The sequence below is a fragment of the Camelina sativa genome, chromosome 10 (genome assembly GCF_030686135.1).
Source record: "Camelina sativa cultivar CO46 ecotype springtype chromosome 10, ASM3068613v1".
Lineage (NCBI taxonomy): Eukaryota > Viridiplantae > Streptophyta > Magnoliopsida > Brassicales > Brassicaceae > Camelina > Camelina sativa.
Genome location: NC_141889.1, coordinates 25,189,153 through 25,212,318, shown reverse-complemented (window position 1 = coordinate 25,212,318; position 23,166 = coordinate 25,189,153). Strand labels below are relative to the sequence as shown.

General features: G+C 43.0%; 5 protein-coding genes and 1 pseudogene across 20 annotated transcripts; 4 read left to right on the top strand and 2 right to left on the bottom strand.

Annotated features, from left to right (window-relative positions):
- Nucleotides 1–971: 971 nt before the first annotated feature.
- On the bottom strand, nt 972–3,088 carry LOC104719679 (disease resistance protein ADR2). 2 transcript variants are annotated; one of them, XM_087469685.1, is made up of 4 exons: nt 2,520–2,983; nt 2,155–2,426; nt 1,298–2,061; nt 972–1,217 (listed from the first exon to the last, which is right to left on the bottom strand). In XM_087469685.1, exons 1-4 carry the CDS (start codon nt 2,981–2,983, stop codon nt 1,107–1,109), a joined length of 1,611 nt encoding a protein of 536 aa, XP_087325811.1. In that variant the 3' UTR covers nt 972–1,106. The 2 variants fall into 2 exon arrangements, with proteins under 2 accessions (XP_087325811.1, XP_010435942.1); XM_010437640.3 differs by having other exon boundaries at nt 1,298–2,426; nt 2,520–3,088.
- A 116-nt stretch (nt 3,089–3,204) lies between these two features.
- LOC104719680 (disease resistance protein CHL1 pseudogene) lies at nt 3,205–4,762 on the top strand (annotated as a pseudogene). Its single transcript, XR_015568811.1, has one exon. The product of XR_015568811.1 is annotated as a disease resistance protein CHL1 pseudogene (transcript).
- A 1,032-nt stretch (nt 4,763–5,794) lies between these two features.
- LOC147937332 (uncharacterized) lies at nt 5,795–6,822 on the top strand. Its single transcript, XM_087468751.1, has 2 exons — nt 5,795–6,350; nt 6,482–6,822. Exons 1-2 carry the CDS (start codon nt 5,795–5,797, stop codon nt 6,820–6,822), a joined length of 897 nt encoding a protein of 298 aa, XP_087324877.1.
- Nucleotides 6,823–7,401: 579 nt separating this feature from the next.
- On the top strand, nt 7,402–8,251 carry LOC147937331 (uncharacterized). The gene is made up of 4 exons (XM_087468750.1): nt 7,402–7,425; nt 7,469–7,555; nt 7,612–7,914; nt 8,045–8,251. Exons 1-4 carry the CDS (start codon nt 7,402–7,404, stop codon nt 8,249–8,251), a joined length of 621 nt encoding a protein of 206 aa, XP_087324876.1.
- A 7,976-nt stretch (nt 8,252–16,227) lies between these two features.
- On the top strand, nt 16,228–23,166 carry LOC104719681 (disease resistance protein CHL1-like). Of its 13 annotated transcripts, none has more exons than XM_087470729.1 (4): nt 16,474–16,756; nt 17,124–17,212; nt 21,845–22,360; nt 22,445–23,166. In XM_087470729.1, the coding sequence occupies exons 3-4, from the start codon at nt 21,921–21,923 to the stop codon at nt 23,013–23,015; spliced, it is 1,011 nt and encodes a 336-aa protein (XP_087326855.1). In that variant the 5' UTR covers nt 16,474–16,756; nt 17,124–17,212; nt 21,845–21,920; the 3' UTR covers nt 23,016–23,166. The 13 variants fall into 13 exon arrangements, with proteins under 13 accessions (XP_087326852.1, XP_087326855.1, XP_087326858.1 ...); XM_087470735.1 differs by having other exon boundaries at nt 16,479–17,212; nt 22,445–22,687; nt 22,798–23,166; XM_087470734.1 differs by having other exon boundaries at nt 16,479–17,212; nt 22,445–22,687; nt 22,770–23,166.
- On the bottom strand, nt 17,391–21,024 carry LOC104720644 (TMV resistance protein N-like). Of its 2 annotated transcripts, XM_087470723.1 has the most exons (6): nt 20,558–21,024; nt 19,582–20,463; nt 19,374–19,454; nt 18,983–19,298; nt 17,802–18,893; nt 17,391–17,723 (listed from the first exon to the last, which is right to left on the bottom strand). In XM_087470723.1, the coding sequence occupies exons 1-6, from the start codon at nt 21,022–21,024 to the stop codon at nt 17,607–17,609; spliced, it is 2,955 nt and encodes a 984-aa protein (XP_087326849.1). In that variant the 3' UTR covers nt 17,391–17,606. The 2 variants fall into 2 exon arrangements, with proteins under 2 accessions (XP_087326849.1, XP_087326848.1); XM_087470722.1 differs by having other exon boundaries at nt 18,983–19,285; nt 19,374–20,463.

The window sequence follows — 23,166 nt, the reverse complement described above, 5'->3', positions numbered from 1 at the left end:
AATATGATCTTTATATAAAAGAACATAAGTGATTCACTTACTTTTTTTAGATGACTATGTTGGTCTTAAATATGATAGGCCTTTGACCAAGCAAGCTCAGATGTTAGATAGCTTTCTGACAATCTAAATTGAATCCCACATCTGGTTTTAAGTTATCTACAATAGGCTCAAAGCTTCACACTTTTATAACTGGAAATTTATCTTTTTGTATTTTTATTGCATGGGAATAAAGTAACGAAATGATAACATAAGGAGAGTGAGTAAACCAAGCTAACATTAATAATTGTATTCTTAGTTGCTAAGACTACAGATAGGTCTATGCATTGTAGGTGGTATACGTATGTATTTTGTATTGTATGTATATGTGAAAAAAAGTATATGTGTTTCTGTAGTGAATGATGAGAAAGACACAATCTTTTAAGACTTTGAAGAGTGGTTATAGGCTGTTTATTTCAATTGTTTGGTTACCTTTTCTTTTTGCCTTTTACCAAAGTTAGATTCTTTGTGGCCCATTCGGTTCACACTTCACCATTTACAAACAATAATGTGTCAAAAACTGAAAAATATGAGGTTATATGTACATTTTCAGAATGATAGTTTAGAGCTAAAGTAGAGATCAAATGTTGCCTTTTATTGCATTGGAGGAAATTTTGTAATGTATTTAATTTGTTTCCTCTCAAAGTTTTTTTTTTTTACTTCAAAAAAAAAAAAAAAAAAAAAGAATGGACTAAGACTAAACAATAATGGTTAACCAAATGTCAAGTTTTTCAAACTGTATACGTAAATAAGTTACTTGATCTGTATGTTATGTCAACGAATGGACTAAGACTAACAATAATGGTTAACCAAATGAAATCTGTATCAGATAATTTTGGTAGTAAACTTCAAAAGTCTTAAATCAAAGCTAAATGGTTTAATCTCCAAATTAGTTTCAAAAGTCTTACTGTGTAATACTGTGCATTTGTGCTATATGTAGTGTAACCGACCATATTTTTCTATAAAATTAGAAACATCATGTTACGGAAGAAGCAAAAATGCCAGGTTCGAATCTATTATCTATGACGAACATGAAAAGAACAATCATCAAGAGTAGTGTGTAGGAATAACTAGAAATGTGAGCAGCATAGGAACTTGGGTAGACGACTCTTACTGCCTTGGCGTTCGTAACTCAGCATCTCAGTTTCTTGGAAGCAAGCAACCTGCGGCTGTGCTGGTACCTAAAAAAAGGAAGGTGATGTAGAGACTAAATAGACCTTACTAGAGAGGATGAGAGATGGGTCAAGACTAGGATAATCACCTCTTTGTTTAGCCTCCCTTTAAAATGTTCCAAAGCATCAGCGTCAAGAGAATCACAACCCTCTGCATCGAGAAACTGAAGGCGCGGTGGAAGTTCTTCCAGTGATTTGAGTTTCTTGCAGTTATGGAGGCAGATAGTTACCAATGAGGTAAGATCTCTGATGCTTGATGGCAATGTCTTAAAATCATGGCTGCTCATATCTAAAAATGTCAACTTGGTGAAATGACTAAGCTGATCTGACAATGACTTTACATTCTTGCAGTTGTCAAGGCAAAGCTCAAGCAAACAATATATGCTCGGCTCCTGAATTGCATCAGACGGTTTCACCAATGATCTGAGACTCCTACAGTTGGAAAGAGTGAGTGACTGAACCTGTTTTAGCTCTGGCAATTCCTCGAGTTTGCTGCAGTTTCGTAGACAGAGAGTTTTCAGCCGGGAAAGTCTATTCATATCTTCTGGTAACCTGTCAAAATCATTTCCGCTGAAGTCCAGTCTTTCTAAGAATTCAAAGTGACCAATCGCATCTGATAGCTTTTGGATATTTAAGTTGACTAGTTTTAGTTCTTCCAGGCCAGATATATATGGAAAATTGTGAAAGGTGACAGGTCGACTGTTCTCTTTGTAGCTGAACCTCCTGATATTGAGCGAAATAGATTTGTTGAACTCGGATATGAGCCGAGGAGCTTGGTGTACACTTACTGTCCTTGTACCATGGACCTTTTGCTCAGAACAAAAGGAGAAGTATTCAGCATATCCTTCACAACCTGCAGAAAAATGAAATTTGATGTCTCCAGCGATCGATATACTGTAGAGAAGTTCCTTTTGTAACTGCAGTAGATCAAGGTCTTTATTAATACCCTTGATGTCTCCTGTGAAATTACTAGCTTCAAATTGAAATTTGAGCTGGGCATAGAGGCACTTGGCAATGGCTGTTTTGCCAATGCCTCCCATTCCCCAGATTCCAATCATACGAACCTCATCATTATTGGAGTCCATATCCAAGAGAGACTTGAGATCTTGCAAGTGAGTATCTACCCCAACAATATTTCTGAAGTCTATCTTTTGCATCATCGCCTTGCGCCTTGAAATATCGTCGACAATTTTCCCAACCATAGTTGCCTCATCAATGCTAAAATAAAAAACGGACAAAAATATAATCAAATTTTCTCCAGAGTTGATTCTACTAATTTTGTTTTAGGTTTCTGTAAGAAAAGAAGCTTACCAGAGTCCAGATTCCACACCTGAAAGATCAGCAATCAGTTTAAGAGCTTCTCTCCACTTGGGAACCTTATCCGCGTCTTCTGGACGTTGATACCTCTTTAGATCGAAACTTCCTAGCTGATGCCTAGAGGGTTCTACACCATTGAAGACAGGAAATACACCAAGTCTTCCCTTCATCTGAAGCTCCATTATCAGTTGGAGCTCCATCAAGCACCACCTGGAAGTAGCGTAGTTCCCAGAAAGCACAACGACATCAGAATCTGAACCTTCAATGGCTTTGTAGAGTTCGTCAGAAATGTGATCGCCTATCTCAAGCCTTTTGTCGTCCTTGAAGGTAATGATTCCTCTGCTAACAAGTGCTGCGTACAAATGGCTGACAATAGAATAGCGAGTGTCTTCCCCACGGAAACTGAGAAAGACATCATACATGAAGTTCGTTACACGAGATGCAGCTTGGGAAGCCATTTAAGAAAAATTGCTGAAACAGAAAACGACGAACTGTAAGAGGAAGAAATACATATCTTATCTCATTTTTATGTGGCCAAGGAATAAGCATGGCCCAACGAATTTACAAAAGTCATTGGTGGTGACTTACAAAATGAAGAAAAAATTATTTGCCATCTATCCGTCCTGCCGCAATACAAACCTGAAGCAGTTTGACATTGTTGGAACTTGGAACCAAACCAATGTCTTCTTCTTCGTTGTTGTCTGGAAGGGAGGTGGATGTCTTCCTGAGTTTCTGCTGCGAGACTAGCCATGAATATTTTCAAGAGATTTTGTTTCAATATGGCATTAAAACTTTTCAATCCAACAGATCCTGGGAGACAAGATACAGACCAATTGATCAACAGACACTAAAGGCTTTGGAAGAGTCGAAAGTCGCGGTTGTGATGATTTCTGAGACAAAACCTTGTTTCTTTGGGTTCCTTGAAGAGCTCATCGTAATACTTGAACTTCACGAGAAAGGTTTACTCAAGGTCATACCCATCTTTCTCAATGCCCACTCTTTTAATGCGGAAGAAATCTGCCAACACTATCCGGACAAGGCGCCAAGTTGGAGAACCGCACTTACCAAATTTACCAATATTGTCGCCGAATATCCATTTTCTCAGAATCTTGCAGGTATAGGCCAATCAGATTGGCTCAAGCAAATTGCTCATGACATTTTTCTTCTCTTGCTCGGTTTCACATCAAACAATTTGAATGACCTTGTTGCAATGGATCGTCACATGAAAGTGGTTTGTGGCCTGTTGGCTTCAGAAGATAACAAAGAGGTTCGTACCATTGGCATTTGGGGTAGTGCAGGTGCTGGGAAGACAACACTTGCAAGGTACATCTATGCAGAGATCTCAGTTAATTTTCAGACACATGTTTTCCTAGAAAATGTCGAAAACATGAAAGACAAGATTCTAAAGTTTGAAGGGGAAGAAGATGCAACGGTAATAATAAGTTCAGATCACGATGAGCATGAAATTACCGAAGCAAGGCGTAAACACCGGAAAGTTCTCCTTATCGCTGATGATGTGAACAGCATAGAACAAGGGAAGTGGATCATTGAATACGCTAGCTGGTTTGCTCCAGGAAGCAGGGTCATTCTTATTAGCCAAAACAAGGATTTGCTTGTTGACGCCGGGGTGAAGCATGTGTATGAAGTCAGATCTTTAAGATATGATGAAGCTCTTCAACTCTTCTCCCAATTTGCTTTCAAGCAGCCTTATCCACCTTCTGATTTCGAACAGCTTGCAGTTCGTGCTGTACATCTTGCAGGATTTCTTCCTTTGGGCCTTAGACTGCTAGGGTCGTTTTTAACTGGTAAAGGTAGAGAGGAGTGGGCAGCTACACTGCTCAAACTCAAGGCAAAGAAAGGTGGAAATATAATGCAAGTCTGGAAACTTATGGAACCATCAGGAGATAAAGGTCAAGAGGAATGGGAAGCTGTTGCAGACACTAGGGAAGGGAAGGAATCATCAGAAGATAAAGGTAAACAAGAGAGGGAAGTTTCTGCAGACATTATGGAAGGAAAGGAATCATCACAAGATAAAGTTCAAGAGGAGAGGGAAGTTGCTGCAAACACTATGGAAGGAAAGGAATTATCACAAGACAAACAATAATAGCACTGTGAAGATTCACCTGTACCATTTCCCCTTTCAGATAATTCGAGTGTGGAGCTTGACTTGTTGTAATGTTTCCGGAAACTGTAATGCTTATGTTGTTCCGTTTAATAAACATGCGATGATTATTGTTTTCCAGTATTGTAAAAAGAGAATGTTACATACCTGTGATGAGAAAAGACAAGACAAAGCCACTGTGGAGGAATCATAGCTTAGCCACGGTAACCTAGCATGATCAAAGACTAGTTACTGATCTGACTTCTTCAACGATGTCCTTATCTCTCTAAAGAAAATCAACTCAGGGTGCTGTTGGTGCGGGAATTGGCACCCCCAACATACCGATCTAAACCTGCAAGGAAACCGGATATCTAAACCAGGAGTTCGGACAATAAAGGACTCGGGCTCTAAGTGGAGGCCCAATAGCATCAAGAGGCCTAGTTCCGAGGTGAGAAACCGACTTACACCTCATCCAGCGGCTGACCTAAGAAGAAATGAGAAACTTTCCTAATCACCTTGACTATGATTTGGAAAGTGGATATATTCTGTAAATCTAAGAAAGTCTATAAATAAAGGGGATCCCTTCATTGTAAATCATCTAGCAATTAATACAATTCCCCTACTTTTACTTGTTCTTGAGCGAAAACCCTAACTTTTTCCTCAAGACATTTCAATTCCTTAAGCTAACTAGTTTTGATTCGAATTCTTAAAGAGATAGTTTTATTGAATTTGTTTCCCCCTTCAAACAAATTCATTGTAAGAAATCCAGTTTCTACAATTGGCACCGCCTGTGGGGACGCTAAGTTCTCAAATCACTTCTCTTTCTGATTCCTTCGAAACTCGTTTGGCAAGAAAGACCATGTCTCCAGCATCCAACAACGGTGTCACCTACGTAGCCGCTCCCCAACAAGACAACCCGGTCACCGGAGCCACTAACTCGCAAGAGGTCACCACAAATCCACCTGCCACGCTTGTCTACGTCCGACGCCACCTCGGAACATCAGAGAACCCAGCTGACCACTCGACCACTCCCTCAGTCAAAGTGGAGGATGTTCAAGCACCCCATCACGAAACCCATGAGCTTAGCGGAGAGCGTCACGCTGATGACTCTGGTGCCAGACAGACTTCATCCGCACAGGTCAGCAGTTAGTCCTCCCAACTCGTCTCTATGGACGACCTCCGTCTCGTGTTCGGAACGATCTCCAAAGATCTCTTCAAGGTGATATCCGACACAAATCAACGGATGGACGCAATGGAACGCAACGCATCCCTTCCACTCCAGCAGAACACCGTGCCACCACGAGTGGCCCAAGGGAATGGGTCCCTAAACCGTCAACTGTTCAACGACCCTCCACCTTTAGCCTTCCACTCTCGAAACCAACACGTACCCTCAGTACTAGCCTCAGGGGTACAACAAAACGTCGGACAATCCTCTCAAGGAAATCCGGATCCTGCTCCCTATCCCGAACTAGAGGAGATTCATCTCAAAATCCGGGATATGGGATCCCTCCTCCACCAGGCTGTGAGCACAGTCCCGGAGATCGACAGGATGTTTGAGGCCACACAGCGAACTCCGTTTACCAATCGAATCCTGGAGACCTACGTCCCGACCGTGAAATTAAGGTTCCCAACCTACGAAGGGACGAAGGATCCGGTACAACACATGACCCTGTTCATGGCTACTGTATCCAAGGCCAGATTTACCGAGGAACAGAACGATGCTGGTCAGTATCAGTTGTTTGTCGAAGTTTCATAGGGAACGCTCTAACTTGGTTCTCTCGACTCCCGGCGAATTCAATCGATACCTTCGCTCAGCTGTCAACAGCCTTCCTACAAAACTACCGGGTCTTCATAGAATGCGGTATTTCCAGCGCTGAATTATGGGAAACAGTCCAGGAGCCTGGCGAAGCTCTGCGACAATACCTCACCAGATTCAAGCAAAAGTACGCCAGCGTCTCGGTCACTGAAGACGTAGCGATCGCCGCCTTCAAGAAAGGACTCATTCCCGGGTCGCCTTTGCAAGTGGACCTTAATATCCGCGAGGCCAGGGATATAGACGATGCGCTTCATCGGGGATCTCGGTTTGCATACGTCGAAGAGGACGAAGAAAGGCGAACCGCGAAGGCCCCTCCTACACGCTCGGCCTTGGCAAAAGAAAAAAGCCCGAAAGCATCACGATCCAAGAGATCCCACTAGGACTTCTGAAAGCCGATCAGATAATGGAGGTGCAATACCCTGATTGGCTGGCGAACCTGGTGGTGGTCAAGAAGAAGAACTGTAAATGGAGAGTCTTCGTCGATTTCATCGACCTCAATAAAGCATGTCCCAAGGATTGTTTTCCTTTACCTCATATCGATCGACTCGTAGAAGCCACCGTGGGGAACTCGAGAGAAAAACACGTTCATCACGGACACAGGGACCTACTGCTACAAGGTGATGTCGTTCGGGCTGAAAAACGCGGGGGCGACTTATAACCGCCTGGTCAATACGATGTTCGCCGACCTTTTTAGGGAAGACGATGGAAGTCTACATTGACGACATGTTAGTCAAGTCCCTCATAGAGGAGTAACATATACAACATCTTGCCGAATGTTTTGACATCTTGGATAGATTCCAGATGAAGCTAAACCCAACCAAGTGCACATTCGGGGTGACTTCGGGGGAGTTCTTGGGATATATTGTCACTGAGCGCGGAATTGAAGCAAATCCAAAGCAAATCGAAGCAGTGTTTGGGCTCCCATATCCGACCAATAAACAAGAAGTACAACGCCTGACATGTCGAATAGCCGCGCTGAACCGGTTCATTGCCCGATAGACAGACAAATGTCTCCCTTTTTAACAGCTCCTCCGAGGTAATAAAGATTTCCACTGGGATGGTGCCTGTGAGGTCGCCTTCGGACAACTCAACGAATACTTGACCAGCCAACCGGTACTCGTCAAGCCCGAGGAGGGGGAGACATTATATCTCTACGTCTCTGTCTCCAGCTCGGTGATAAGCGGGGTGCTTGTCCGAGTCGCGGCGACCAACGAACAATTTTTTACATAAGTAAAGCTCTCAACGACGCGGAGACGCGTTATCCAACCTTGGAAAAGTTGGCCCTCGCTCTGATCACCGTCGCTCGGAAGCTTCGACCTTATTTCCAGTCGCATTCTATCGTTGTGTACACTGATCAACCGCTCCGGACTATCTTTCACAGCCCTCTTCAGTCCGGGCGAGTTGCAAAATGGGCGATTGAGTTAAGTGAGTACGACATCGAGTTTCTTTCTCGCTCCAGCCAAAAATCACAGGTCCCCCGAACTCGAAGAAGCCATACCTAAAGAGGAACCTTGGACGTTGTTCGCCGACGACTCTTCCTCCAATCAGGGATCCGACGTTGGGATCATTCTCTGATCGCCAACTGGAGAGGTTCTCGAGCAGGCTTTGAAACTTGGTTTCAAGGCATCAAACAACAAAACTGAATACAAAGCCGTCCTAGCCGGGCTGCGTCTGGCACAAGGGGTCGAGGTTGCTAGCTTTCAAGTTTTTTGCGATTCCCAGCTAGTGGTTAGCAAATTCAGTGGGGAGTACGACGCTAGGAATGAGTGCATGGGGGCGTATCGCCAACTACTTCGAACTCTCTCGTAGCAGTTCGCCTCATTTCAGCTAATCAAAGTTCCAAGGAGCAAAAACGCGTCGGCAGACGCTCTCGCCGCTCTGGCAAATTGTTCTGACCCGGGCTTGCGACGAACGATTCTGATCGAATGCATCGAAACAACTAGCATCGATCATACCGATATGACGTTTGCCATTAGTGATAAAACGGGACCAATGGAGGTCGACGAGCTTGCTCAAGGGTCCGCAAGTGTAACGCAACCTCCAGTCGACTGGCAACTTGAGATCAATATGTATATCGCCGATGGCAAGGTCCCAGAAGATCGCTGGCAAGCTCGACGTTTGAAGGTCCGGTGTGCACATTACATTATGCTGAGAGATAGCTTTTTCCGATGCAGTTCGTCTGGAACTTTACTCACCTGTGTTAACAGGGAAGAGGCAGATCGGATAATGACTGAGGTTCACGAAGGAGACGGCGGTAACCATTCTAGAGGACATGCACTTGCTCTGAAGATAAAAAAAGATGGCCATTATTGGTCGACCATGGTCGTTGACTGTGAGGCTTTCTCGGCGAAATGCGAAGCTTGTCAACGTCACAGATTAATGAAACATGTGCCTCCCGAACTACTAAACACCGTCACCGCGCCATATCCCTTCATGCGTTGGGAAATGGACCTCGTTGGGCCACTGCCTCCGTCAAAGTCAAAGCGTTTCCTTCTGGTCTTGACCGATTACTTCACCAAGTGGGTAGAGGCTGAATCGTTTCATAAGGTGCAATCGCTGGACGTCACCAACTTCATCTGGATGAACGTCATCGGCCATCACGGACTCCCATATGAGATCGTCACTGATAATGGAACACAATTCACCTCGCTCATCAGCAAACGTTTTGTCAGCAAGTGGGGGATACGCTTGAGCACCTCGACTCCCAGATATCCCCAAGGGAACGGTCAGGCCGAAGCCATGAACAAGACCATAATAGAAGGGTTGAAGAAATGCCTCGGACGAAGAAAAGGAGCTTGGGCAGACCAACTTGATGGCGTACTATGGTCCTACTAGACTACCCCACGGCGAGCTACGGGGCAGTCTCCATTCTCACTAGCATATGGCATCGAGGCATTGGCTCCAGCCGAGACCGGGGTGCCAACATTGCGACGTGCTATGTTGGTCGACCACTCTGAGCTTAACGATAGCATGATGTTCGACCACATTGACTTTGTCGAAGAATTGCGTGATCGAGCTCTAATCCGAATCTAGAATTATCAAAACGCGGCGGCCAAATACTATAACAAAGCTGTCCATCACCGACGTTTCAATGAGGGCGATCTAGTACTGCATGAAGTTTATGAGAATACTAAGGAAATAAATGCCGGTAAACTCAGCGCTCGTTGGGAAGGGCCATACCTCATTTCCAAAGCAATCCGTCCTGGAGTTTACGAGCTTATGACCATGGAGGACACGCAGATCAAAAATTCATGGAACGCGGCTCATCTTAAACGTTATTACTACTAGGTCGTTAACCGATCTCGGTTCTGAAACCGTTTGTACTATGAACTACGACTGGCTTGATCCCAATTTTGGGTACGTAGACAGCCCCAAAGTGCTTTCAATAGAATTTTGTGGGCGCAGCTGGAAGAATAACGAGATTTCTTTTTACTAAAGCAAAATCTTTTATTTCAATTCAAGTACAAAGTCAGTTCGGCATCTCGCCTCGCAAAAAAAAAAAAAACAAAAAAAATTCAAAGATATTTGTCACACGCTGATCCTAATAGTAAGAACGACAAGCCTCCTGACCGCAGGGTGCGAAGTGCGATCTCCCTCTTGTGATCTAAACCCCCTCGGCGATTCACAGGCGCAGAGTTTGAGAGGTCGGACTCCAGTGGCTCTTCAACGACGAGACCTTCGAGATAGGACCGCCACCTTTGGCGTTCTCGCCATAGTTCCTCTAGCCAACTTACCGGCACCTCCGCACCTCTGGCCTTTAGTTCTTGGAGGAATGCACATGGGCCTTCTATGGCATTGCTCTAGATGGAGAATGTACCGTCGTAGCCTCTCTATGCGACCCCTACAGATCGGGATTTCCGCGATATGCAGGTTTTTCGATTCGCCCAGCGGTTTGTAGTCGCCCTCCGGCAGGTCGGGTATCAAGGTTCTGGTAACCTATCCTTCACACTTGGCATGGTCAAGAACCGAGATGGTTCCCTCCAGACGGCAGAACTGGAAGATAAGATCGTATTTCAGACGAAAGGCTCTGATATACGAACTCATCCTCTGACAGCGAGCTCGGTGGATGCGGATCTCTCTTTGTAGCGGATCCTCCTAGATTTCTGCAACGAGCTCACGAGGTGGAGATGGAACCGACTCTTCCAGGGGAAGGGCAATATTTGATGCCTCTGGATCGAACCCACTGACTCCGGCGGCAGTCAATTCTTGAGCTCGCCTCAACCATGCGGATCGAGTTGTAATAGGCATGTTTTCCAATTTTTCTGAAATTTGGATGTGAGATGCTCAGCGAACCTCCTCTCCTTATATTTATAGTGAGAAAGGGGGAGACAAACGCTGCGTCCCGTAAATCCCGCCAATCATATTACGTCATAAAACCGCGTCTACATTTAATGACGCGGTTATGTCTCGGGAATGAGCAAAAAAAAAAAAAAAAGGGCGACTACTACGTCTACCCAGTCCGGAATCGAACAGATCGACATCCTGGCCAGATGATCGACTTGCATAACTCTCCAATGCGAGATTAATCGAACCGAGAGAATTATATTTTAAAAAAAAAAATTTCGATTACTCTCGACGAGAGATAAATCGAACCGAGAGAATTTTGTTGAATTGTTTCATAAAGCTTCAGTTTGGACGGATTTAAGCCGAACCCAGAGTGCTAAATTTTGCCTTCCAACTTCCAAACTGAAACAGAGAAGATAAGCCGAAGTCCTGTACTTCGCCCTTCGCCAAAGCGCATGGATGCTCGGGTTAAATTACCCTCACCAAAATTACTCGGTGTAAGCCGGGAGACGTCCCGCCTCGTGTAAATTTCCAAATACAGTGAAAACTTTATTTATTGCAAATATAATTTGTTCAAACACGAAAACTTTATTAATATAAGTAAAAACGAGTGGCTCAAGTCACCGGTTACAAGTGTATTAGCTAGTCGGAATTTAAAACAATTCCTGCTGCGATCTTTCGAGTATCTAACTTAAGACGCTTTGGCATAGGGCATATTAGCTGCAGCCTTGTTTTTTCCCATTCGTCGGGACGGGATTCCAGTGCTCTGATTCTCTGTTCGGCTTCATCAAGATGACCGATGGTCTTTTCTTTTTTGCCTTTAAGGTGGCGATATCGGTTTCCAGCATGGCCAAACGATCGTCGATCTCATTTTTCTTTATACGATGGTAGTAAAGTTTATGGGTTTGCTCACGATGTGCAGATTCGATCTGCAAAAATCTTCTGATTAGCATTAACGCTTGGTTAAGAACTACGCAAATAAAATTTGAAAGCGTTACCTGGCGAACAAAGGCGTGAGCTGCAGCAGTCTCAACATTGTTGGCACATTTGTTCATATAGAACGGTTTCACCTCGGAAGGAACAAACTCTCCGTTCAAAGAAAAACTCGGCTCGCTCGGAGAGGAATTCGCTGAGCAATAGCATTCGTTGCAATACTCGACCAGACACGGCGGCATATCCGCCAACCTGTCTAATCCGTTTTCGATTCAAAATCTTGGATGCGACTCGAGCAGTTTGAGCTTAAATAGCAGTTTGCCTCGCGACTGTTCTGCTACGGAAGCCGATTGCGGTACTCGGTATGGCGTTCTTCAACAAGAGAAAGGAAGGTCTCTATGTCCAATCTTGCTTCTGGTTTCACACGAAGCATCAGCATCCATGGAGCTCGGATATTCGGATAGTAAGACATCCCTCTTTCGATAGCTTCTGAGTTCGAGAACGTTGGCACGTTTTGCCCGATTTCAATTTCGGGGTTAACGCTACCTACAGAGCTTGGCATTTTGGATTTGTCTTGTCTGATTGAACTATGAAACAGGATGAATATATTTATACTGGTCCTAGAGGAATATTTTCCAAGTTGTGAAATTGGGAAACTACCGTTTTCACATGTGGACATAAGGGAATTATTCCATGAAAGCAAAAGAAGAAATTTTCTATAATAAAAAAGAGGGAGAGTACTGAAGAACCGACCACAAAACGGGCAACATCATCACAAGGTCTTAAGCAAAAGAGGAAAATTGTTTCTAGGGAAAAAAAAATTGCAAGGGGAACTCATTAAATTACTGAAAGAGCGGACATATCGGCTTGGAAGATCTCGATGTTAGAGCTATGCTGGAGTCGAACAGAGTCCGGAGCTGTGATCTCGGGATGAAGAATTCCAAAGCCGAGTTGGTCTGGAGACATTGTGAGATCGCCGTCTCCCAATTCTATAACGTCCAGAGCTTCGACATCGCCAAGCGCTTTCTCTCGTCTTTCCTTGATCTCAGTAATCATGTTGTCGGGAATAGACGCGCCTTTCTCTAAGAGATATTCCACGGTTTCCACAATTCCATGTGCTTAGTTGAGGATGTCTTCCTTTGGACGGACTGTTCCCTCCTGCTCAACTAGATATGCTTTTACTTTGCCCAGACGCCGCTGAGCTTTCTTCGCGGTTCCTTCGACCTTTGCTAATCGATCTTGGCGAAGTCGAGAAGTCTCCGACTCAAACTTCATCTTCAGTTCCTCTAGCTCTTATTCAGCTCGGACTTTTCTCCCTCAAGAATCTTTTCTCGTGATTCCAGTTCGAACACTCTCGCCTCCAGATGTTTGTTGTTTTCATCCTTGCCCGCAAGCATGCTCTCCAATTCCTTGATCCTAGCCTCTTTCAGTTTGTCCGCCTCTCGGAGTTTTCCTAAAACTTCTTTCACTTTATCAAACTCGGACTCCGAGGATGCCATTGATTTAACTCGCCTATCATAGAAAAGAGCGAGCGAACTAGCGTAGGCAGCAGTCTGCATGGTTGATAAAATGAGCAGGGGGAAGAAAGTAAAGCGGTGTTGAATTACGAATTAATAAAAGGGATGATCCAAGTCAAACCTGAAGGGCGGACTGGGCGACGTCATGGAATTGCTGTGGAAACTCCAATTCTTCAATAGGTGGAAGAGTAACTAAAGATACCTTCAGGTTCCTGCAGAGTTCCCCGGCAGCCTCCCGGTTAGTCAAAGACGAAATGATCAGATCGGTTGTTCGCCCGTTTGACTCGAAAACGGTCATAGGGTTCGAGTCCGGCGTCATCTGCAGAACGTTTGCGGACTTTCCGTGATCAAAGCTTTTGCCTTTGCCTTTGTCCTTGCTATCCTTCTTAGATATCTTTCTTCTGGCACCATTGCTTTGTTCAGGACCGGGATCCTCGGGAGTAGCAGTTTCATCCTGCGGGGGCCGAAGTGAGTCATTGAGATCTGAACCTTCGTGTTCGGGGTCCTAGACGAGTTGTGGTCTCTGGAGCCTTGGATGATTAGCCCAGCTCTTTCGCGAAACTTGAAAATACGGTTTTGGCTTTGCCCATGGCTTCTTCAACTCGGCGTCGGGTGACACAATCCCAGCTACGATCACTTCTTGTAAATAGTGCGTCCTTCACCAGTTGAAATTTGGGAGCTAGGTTCCGAGACGAAGTAGGGCGAACTGCAACAGCAAAGGAAATTAAGATCAGGTCAGAAAACGAGTGTTTGGATATCACAAAATGAAGAAAAATACGTTACCGGGCGAATTGTTCCACACTCTTTGACGACCGCATCTCGGATTTTCGAAGGAACAATCGTCAACTCGGACGAAGAAATAGCGAGTTGCCCATTTCTTGAAATTACTAACTTTCTCCCCGGGAAGAAAGTTATGTGCCGGTTTTGCGTTTACCATCCATGAGGGGTTCCCTTGAGAGTTCTTGAAGTTCGTCAATTGTTCAAAGCATTAAACTCCGAGGTACACTCCGGCTTTGGCTGCGAAGGTGAGAGCGGCGACAAAGTTGCAAATACTACCGGGGGAAAGTTGGCAAATTGGAATTTGCCACCGGTGGGTATACCGAGTAAGCCGACTTGGAAGTGGGAACCATAATCGACATTTGGAGAAGAAGCCCTCATATAAACAAATGAACCCTTTAGGCGGGTTCCAAGGGCGCTGGTGCTCACCAGGGACGATAATGTAAACGCTGCAGTCTTTCAAACTGCACAAATTCAGCATAGTACGAACAATATCGACGGTTCTTTGCGTTTGATACGAGGTGGGACTCCTCTTCATTCAGATTATCCGAAGGCAGATCGGAGACTGATGCAGCGTTGCCACGGTTCTCGCGGTTCTCCTCGTTGGTAGAGGAAGGAATTTCTATGGTAGGGAGTTCGTCCGATCTGGGCCTTGACGAACATTCTGCATTTTCTTCCGATCTGGTGGACTTGGTAGGCTTTCTTTTGGCATTCTTGCCGATCAGTGGGTCGCTTTCTGTACGAGATGAGGAGGCCATGACCGAGGTGCCGGATCCCACAGATTGCCGAAGAGTGTGGAGGAAGATCCACGAAAAATAATATTAAAATAAAGTGAGAGAGGAGAGAGAACGGAGCAAATACCTTCGATGGTTTTGAGAAAAGTGAAAATGAAGAACGAAGCTAAGTATTTATAGAAGTGAGTGGGCGGCAACCCTACGCGGACTCATAATGACCTACTCCATCCTACGCGACGTTTCAACTTCCGAGTTGACGGAAGCGACGCATCCGACACATGTCGACCTACGAATGGATGGTGAAGTGGCGCGACGATCTAGGTGGTTAGATACGATTTTCCTTACGGATTAAATCGGATATTCTCCTCTTAAAGTTCGAACGTTCGAATTAACATCTGAATGTACCGAACTGGGGGGGGACTAATTGTTGGTGCGGGAATTGGCACCCCTAACATACCGATCTAAACCTGCAACGAAACCGGATATCTAAACCAGGAGTTCGGAGAGTAAAGGACTCATGCTCTAAGTGGAGGCCCAATAGCATCAAGAGGCCTAGTTCCGAGGTGAGGAACCGACTTCCACCTCGTCTAGCGGCTGACCTAAGAAGAAATGAGAAACTTTCCTAATCAGTTTGACTATGATTTGGAAAGTGGATATATTCTGTAAATCTAAGAAAGTCTATAAATAAAGGGGGATCCCTTCATTGTAAATCATCTAACAATTAATACAATTCCCCTACTTTTACTTGTTCTTGAGCGAAAACCCTAACTTCTTCTACAAGAGATTTCAATTCCTTTTGCTAACTAGTTTTGATTCGAATTCTTAAAGAGATAGTTTTATTGAATTTGTTTCCCCCTTCAAACCAATTGATTATAAGAAATCCAGTTTCTAAATGTGCCAACATTTCACATTTATTTATGTACTTGTTATAAGAAGCCTAGTAATTTTGAAAAAGAAAAAAAAAGGAGCCAACCAACAGTTTCCGAGAGAGCTTTTTGGCAAATGTTACAAACTAAACAAATCTGGTGTATACAGCCTCTCCATCAATCATGATACAATAAGGAGCATCGGTAACCTCTGTAAGTGCGTGTGCTGCTAAATACTAACTAATAACCATAAAAAAAAGTTGGAGACAATTCAGCTTATCATAACATATACATAAGTGGTGTTTCCCAAAAGGACCACATATGCTATTATAAAAAAACAAGGATCAGACTTTGGGTTGACAAAAACATTTGAAGTGCTATTAAAAAATAGCAAGAGCCCGGAAGCAACGATCACCTGCTGCAAGGGAAATGCGTATTGGATCTTTATGAGAAAACCCACTTCATAACTCATAAGTTTAGAAATATATCTCAAGATGCTCTCACATGCATCATGCATTGACCAATTAACTCAATTTCTTCGTCTGCAGAATCAATATCACCAAATAAGAGACTCAATTTTCACCAAAATAGTTGACGATTTAAACCAGAAAAATTGAAACTTGAAATGAAACCCACCATTTATTTAAAGAGAAACCCATAAAACTAATACCTTTATCAAGCAACACAGAAGTACTTCCCTGAGCAACGAGAATGTTGCCGGAGAATTTACTCTCCGATGGTTCTCGGAAACCCAGTCTCTCAATCACTTGAACAGAAACGAACCCGAAGATACAAAGAAAAAAAGCTTGACCGGAAATAACCGAATGAATTTTGGTACATCTAATCCGGTTTAATAAAATTAGGATTTGGTTTTGGATTCGGTTTTTGGGTTTAAAATCAAATCGTGCCGTTTACTCTCTGTTTCATCTTCTCCTCCTCGTCTCAAATCTCAAAGCATTCGCCAAAATTTCTCCTTCAGTCCTTCTGGCCATCGTCTCCAAGCTCTCCGTTTCCGACGTGGCTGCTATGATCTTAACTGAGCTGTGTCTGGTACAGTCTCCCGCCACTGTTTCATCGGAGTCTAGGATACCTATTTACGGCGGTAATGGTGGAATTGGAATCCGATTTTGGGCTGTATCCTTAAAGAGAATTGGAGAAGCAAAATAATGGGGTTGCTATTAGAAGAAGGTTTCTATGAATTAGGTCAAGATAAGAGAAGCGAGTTTGATTGCTTTCCTTGTTTTTTTTTTTTACTCTTTTGAGTCTTAATTGGAAATTTGGATTTAGGGTTTAGGTACATTCTAATACTACAGCCTTGTGAACAGTTAGAGATGGTTACAATAAGACTGATTCATATATATAGCAAATAATAGGAAGAAGAATTTGTGTTGATAAATGCGTAGTGAGAAATCAGAAATAGATAAGATTGGCTTTTAGTTATACTGTGTTGGCTTGTAGCTATGGATGGTGTTTGAATTTTGAGTCTATTAGCTGATTATAGTTAGATAAAACAACAACAAGCAGATAGTTTCCTCGAACAAATGCATCTGTTTTCTTTTTTTTTTTGCAGTGTTACCAATGCTGGAATCAAGACGTAGATAACAGCTTCACTCTCTTTGTCACTGATACTTAACCATTGAATCTGAGTCTCTGTACAAGGTAATTGCTTTCAACTCTCTCTTTTCTTTTCCATTATTGGTTAGTTAGCAGAAAAATAGATGCTAGCAATGGTTGAAAAAGAGATGGTTGAGTAGATATGTCTGAAGTAGAGTTGTCTTATGAAAAGTTAATAACATAGCTTGAACACATATATGATAAATATTGAGGGAGGCTAGTGTTACTAATATCTGGAATATTTTTTTATTAAGAATTTCTTGTGTTACATTGCGGTTATAAACACCTCTGCGAGGTCCTTCAAGCAGATCTTGCTGACATGGGTATCATATTGGTGAAAAATCTCTTCATAAAGATATTTTTACAAACTCATAAACCTAGCTGTTCCCACGGGATCAAATTGAAAATAACAATTATAAAGAGTGGCATGTAGGAATGACTAGAAATGTGAGCAACATAGGAACTTGGGCAGACGAATCTTTGTTGATTGGTGGTCGTGTTCATAACCCGGCATCTCAGTTTCTTGGAAGCTGGCAATCTGCGGCTGTGCTGGTACCTAGAAAAGAAGGAATGTTATGTAGAGACTAAATAAACCATAGTAGAGAGATGGGTCAAGACTAGAATATTCAATAACCTCTTTGTTTAGTCTCCCTTTAAAATGTTCTAAAGCATCAGCTTCAAATGAATCACAACCCTGTGCATCGAGAAACTGAAGGCTCGGTGGAAGTTCTTCCAGTGATTTGAGTTTCTTGCAGTTATTGAGGCAGATGGTTACCAATGAGGTGAGATCTCTGATGCTTGCTGGCAGAGTCTTAAAGTCATGGCTGCTGAGATCTAAATATGTCAACTTGGTGAAATGACTTAGCTGGTCTGATAATGGCATCACGTTCTTGCAATTGTCAAGGCAAAGTTCAAGCAAACAGTATTTTCTCGGATCTTGACTTGCATCAGAGGGTTTCACCAATGTTTTGAGGCTCCTACAGTTGGTAAGAGTGAGTGACTGCACCTGAGTTAGCTCTGGCAATTCCTTAAGTTTGCTGCAGTCTCGAAGACACAGAGTTTTCAACCGGGAAAGTTTATTCATATCTTCTGGTAACCTGTCAAAATCATTTCCGCTGAAGTCCAATATTTCTAAGAATTCAAAGTGACCAATCGCATCTGACAGCTTTTGGATGTTTAAGTTGACTAGTTTTAGCTCTTCCAGGCCAGCTATATATGGAAAACTGTGAACGGTGGTGACAGGTTTCCTGTTCTCTTTGTAGCTGAACCTCCTGATATTGAGCGAAGTAGATTTGTTGAACACGGAGGTGAGTCGAGGAGCTTGGTGGACACTTACTGTCTTTGTACCATGGATCTTTTGCTCAGAGCTAAAGTAGAAGTATTCAGCGTATCCTTCACAATCTGCAAAAACACGAAATTTTATGTCTCCTGTGATCGACATATTCATATGTTGCATTTCCACTCTTGCAGTTGGGAACTCCAGTGTAATACGTTGCATCTGAGACACATTCCCTATAACAACACCCAAGGGACTCTTAGGCCCACCGTAGTATGATAGAGTAAGCGTGCTTAGGGTAGACCTTTCTCCAATCGACTCTGGAATTCCTTTTAGTCGCTTGCATTGTTTTAGCATCAACTCGTTAAGCTTCTGGCACATTGAAAGATCTGGAAGTTCTTTGAGATTCTTAGATCCCGTCACATCCAGTTTCTTCAAATTACTGAACCTCTGAGGAACGTACAACAAAGAATAGTTGAATTCTGCATATTGCTATAGCAAAAACATTAACACATGGTCAAAATCATAGGCAAGGTTACCAGTGCTCCACTCCAGAGTGTTTCTAGGTTGCTGTGACGCAGATTGAGTTCCACAAGACCAAGTGTATTAAAGTTGAGAGGCAATGTGCTCAATGGAAATGCATCCCAGTGGAGTAAACTACAATTCATGGAAGGGCAATGATCGCCAGGAATCACCTGCAGCCTCGATTCTCCGTCGTTAACATGCTTGTAGACCTTGACAAACCTAAGTTTATACATTTTACCAAAAACACCAGTCTCCATCGAAAATGCACTTGTCATTTCACATGTGTGTAGGGAAATGCTTTCAATTTGGCCAATTCCCTGGTGATAGAAACTATTTAAGTAAATAGAAACATAAACACATTAGCAGGATGACAAGACGAGTATCAAAGATTAAGTAGATACTTACTTCTCTGTAATCGAGTGTGTCATGTATTTTCTCTGGATCCCCGATGAATTTTCCACTGTCAAGCATAATTTCCCTTCCCATCTGTTCAACCAACTTATGCAGGATTACATATCCATTACTTGTTATATCAATGAGAGATTTCTCTGCTAAAACTCTCATCCACAAGTTACTTTCAAGTGTGCTAATAGCAAGTAGTGAAGTGACTCGCCTGAAAGTGTCTCCATTAAAGAGACATGCAACATGAAGAAAAGCATTCTGATGTGCTTTTGCTAAGCCCTCGTAGCTAATTTTCAAGATTTCTGTTATATTCTCGTCAGGAGTACATTCAAGTCCACACACTGCTTCTTCCAATTCCTCAGGAGAGTTGGCTCTTCCACGGAGAAAGAAGGCATAAGCTTGAATTGCAGAAGGAAGCCCGTGAGCAAGTCGAGCTGCCCGGATTGAGAGATGGTCAAATTCAACAGAAGAAGGACTACCTCCTTCAAAAGCAATCTGTTTAAACATCTGCAGGGAATCCATATCGTCTAAACACTTAACCTCATAAATGGCTTTTACTCCACAACTATTGAGTAAGCCCCTGTCTCGGGTGGTTATGATGATTCGGCTCCCATGACCAAACCATCGTGTCTCTTTTGCCAGAGCATGGATCTGCACCAAATTATCCACACCATCTAGCACAAGAAGAACCTTGTGGTTCCCAAGTCTTGCCGCTATGACCTCGCGTCCAGCTTCCACACTCCACGGCGTAATATCATCATCAAGGGTATTGTAAAGAAGTTTGTTTTGCAAATGCAGTAGATCAATGTCTTTATAAATACCCTTGATGTCTTCTGTGAAATACCTGGTTGTAAAATGGGATGAGAGCTGGTCATAGAGACACTTGGCGATGGTGGTTTTGCCAATGCCTCCCATGCCCCATATTCCAATCATACGAACCTCATCATTATCGGAGTCCATCTCCAAGAGAGACTTGAGACCTTCCATGTGAGTATCTACCCCAACAATATTTCTGAAGTCTATCTTTTGCATCATCGCCTTGCGCTTTGAAATATCTTCGACAATTTTTCGAACCATAGTTGCCTCATCAATGCTGAAATGGAAATAAGAACACAAGTATAATTAACTTTCTAGGAAGCTGGTTATGCATACTATATATTCAGGTTTCTATGAGGAAAAATACATACCACTGTCCGGATGCCACGCCTGAAAGATCGGCGATCATTTTAAGAGCTTCTCTCCACTTGGGAACCTTATCTGCCATTTGTAGATCACGTTCGTATCCTTCTAGATCGAAACTTCCTTGCTGATGCCTCACGTCAGAGGGGTCTACTCTATAGAAGACGGGAAAGACACCAATTCTTCCCTCCACCTGAAGCTTCATTATCATTTGGAGCTCCATTAAGCACCACCTGGAAGTAGGGTAGTTCTCTGAGAGAACCACGACAACGAAATCTGAACCTTCGATGGCTCTGTGGAGTTCTTCAGTAATGTGATCGCCTAGCTCAAGCCTTTTGTCGTCTTTGAAGGTAGCAATTCCTCTGCTAGCAAGTGCTGCGTACAAATGGCTAACTATAGAATGTCGAGTATCTTCCCCTCGGAAACTGAGGAAGACATCATAGTTGGATGCACGAGATGCAGATGAGGAAGCCATTGTCGGGAAAAACTTGGTTTAGAAGAGGCTAGCTTAGATGCTCTGTTTCAACTCTTGTTTAAACACATATTTAGTTTCAGCGTGTTTGCTAGAATATAGTTCTCTCTCTTACCGTTCGAGTCTGGACGAAGGTTGGTGATGGAGATGGCGATGGCTACAGTAGAATTAGGACCCTTGAACTCACTTTACTTATTGGATTCCAGAGCACTTGATGGGAAGACACATAAAGGCATCGATACAGAAGAAGAAGCTGCGATCAAGTCTCTTTCCATTATCGCTTGCTTTTGATTTCCCTTGGTTGCCAGATCTTCACTTAGTGAGTCTTTGTTTTTGTTATGTCTTTTTATCCCGGAGTTTGTACCAGTTCGGCCAAAAATATATATATATAAAAAAAGAACCAAATGCCACTTTTTATGCTGTCATTTTGATAGAAAAATATTTAAAACTTTGGAAACAATCACTGTTTTGTTTTATTTGAATATTTCTAAGTAAAGTTTTTGTCTGTTTTTGACTTGTTTGTTTCGCACTAGTAGTGTTTAGTGTTTTTTAAGTGGTCTGTTTGGTTGTAAAGTTGTTTCACACCTGTAGTTTTTAATTGGTATTGAATCCGGGAGTTAGTAATCATACCAGCAGCATTAGTTTTTCTTCTTTGTTGTTGGAACTTGGAACCAAACCAAATGTCTTCTTCTTCATCTTCTACTTCTTTTTTGTTGCTTGGAAGGGAGGTGGATGTCTTCCTGAGTTTCTGCTGCCAGACTAGGCATGGATATTTTCAAAACATTTTGATTACATATGGCATTAAAACTTTTTTATCCTACAGATGCTTGGAGAATAGATTCGGACCAATTAGTCAACGGACAGTCAAGGCTTTGGAAGAGGCGAGAGTCGCGGTCGTTATGACATCTGGGACGAAACCTTGTTCCATCGGGTTCCTAGAAGAGCTCATAGTAATACTCGAATTCCAAGAAAAAGGTTCACTCATGGTCATACCCATTTTTGTTACGGATAACTATTTTAATGCGGAGGAGATATGCCAACAATATCCTGAGAAGGCTCCAAGTTGGAGAACTGCACTTACCGAATTGACCAACATTGCAGCCGAGTATCAGTTTTCTCAGAATCCTGCAGGTATGGGCCTGTTAGATTGGTTCAAAAAAATTGCTCATGACATATCTCTTGTCTCTCTCTACTCCACATCAAACGGTTTAGATGGCCTTGTTGCAATGGATCGTCACATGAAAGTGGCTTATGACTTGTTGGATTTAGAAGTTGACAAAGAGGTTCGTACTATTGGCATTTGGGGTAGTGGTGGTGTTGGGAAGACAACACTTGCAAGGTACATTTATGCCGAGATCTTTGTCAAATTTCAGACATGTGTTTTCCTAGATAATGTTGAAAACATTGAAGACAAGGTTCTTAGGTTCAAAGGGGAAGAAGATCCAACGGTAGTAACGAGTTCAGATCACGACTGGCTTGAAATTGCCAAAGCATGGCGTAAACACCGGAAAGTTCTCCTTATCGCTGATGATGTGAACAGCATCGAACAAGGGAAGCGGATCATCAAATACGCTAAGTGGTTTGCTCCAGGAAGTAGAGTCATTCTAATTAGCCAGAACAAGGATTTGCTTGTTGACGCCGGAGTGAAGCATGAGTATGAAGTCAGGTCTTTAAGATATGATGAAGCTCTTCAAATCTTCTCTCAATTTGCTTTCAAGCAGTCTTATCCACCTTCTGATTTCGAACAGCTTGCCGTTCGTGCTGTCCATCTCGCAGGCTTTCTTCCTTTGGCCCTTCGACTGCTAGGGTCTTTTTTAGCTGGTAAAGGTCGAGAAAACTGGGTAGCTGCACTGTTCAAACTCAAGGCAAAGCTAGGTGGAAATATAATGGAAGTGTGGAAACTTATGGAACCATCAGGAGATAGAGGTCAAGAGGAGTGGGAACCTGCTGCAGACATAATGGAAGGGAACGAATCATCCGAAGACGAGACATAATAGCAGTATGACGAGTCACTTGTACCGGTTCCCTTTCATCTGTTTTGTTTCTTTGATGATAATGAGTGTGAAGCTTGCGAACAATGGTATTCAGTATCTTGTATTGTTACTATTAGTAGATTATAAATGTATGCAGTAAGTTGATTATTAA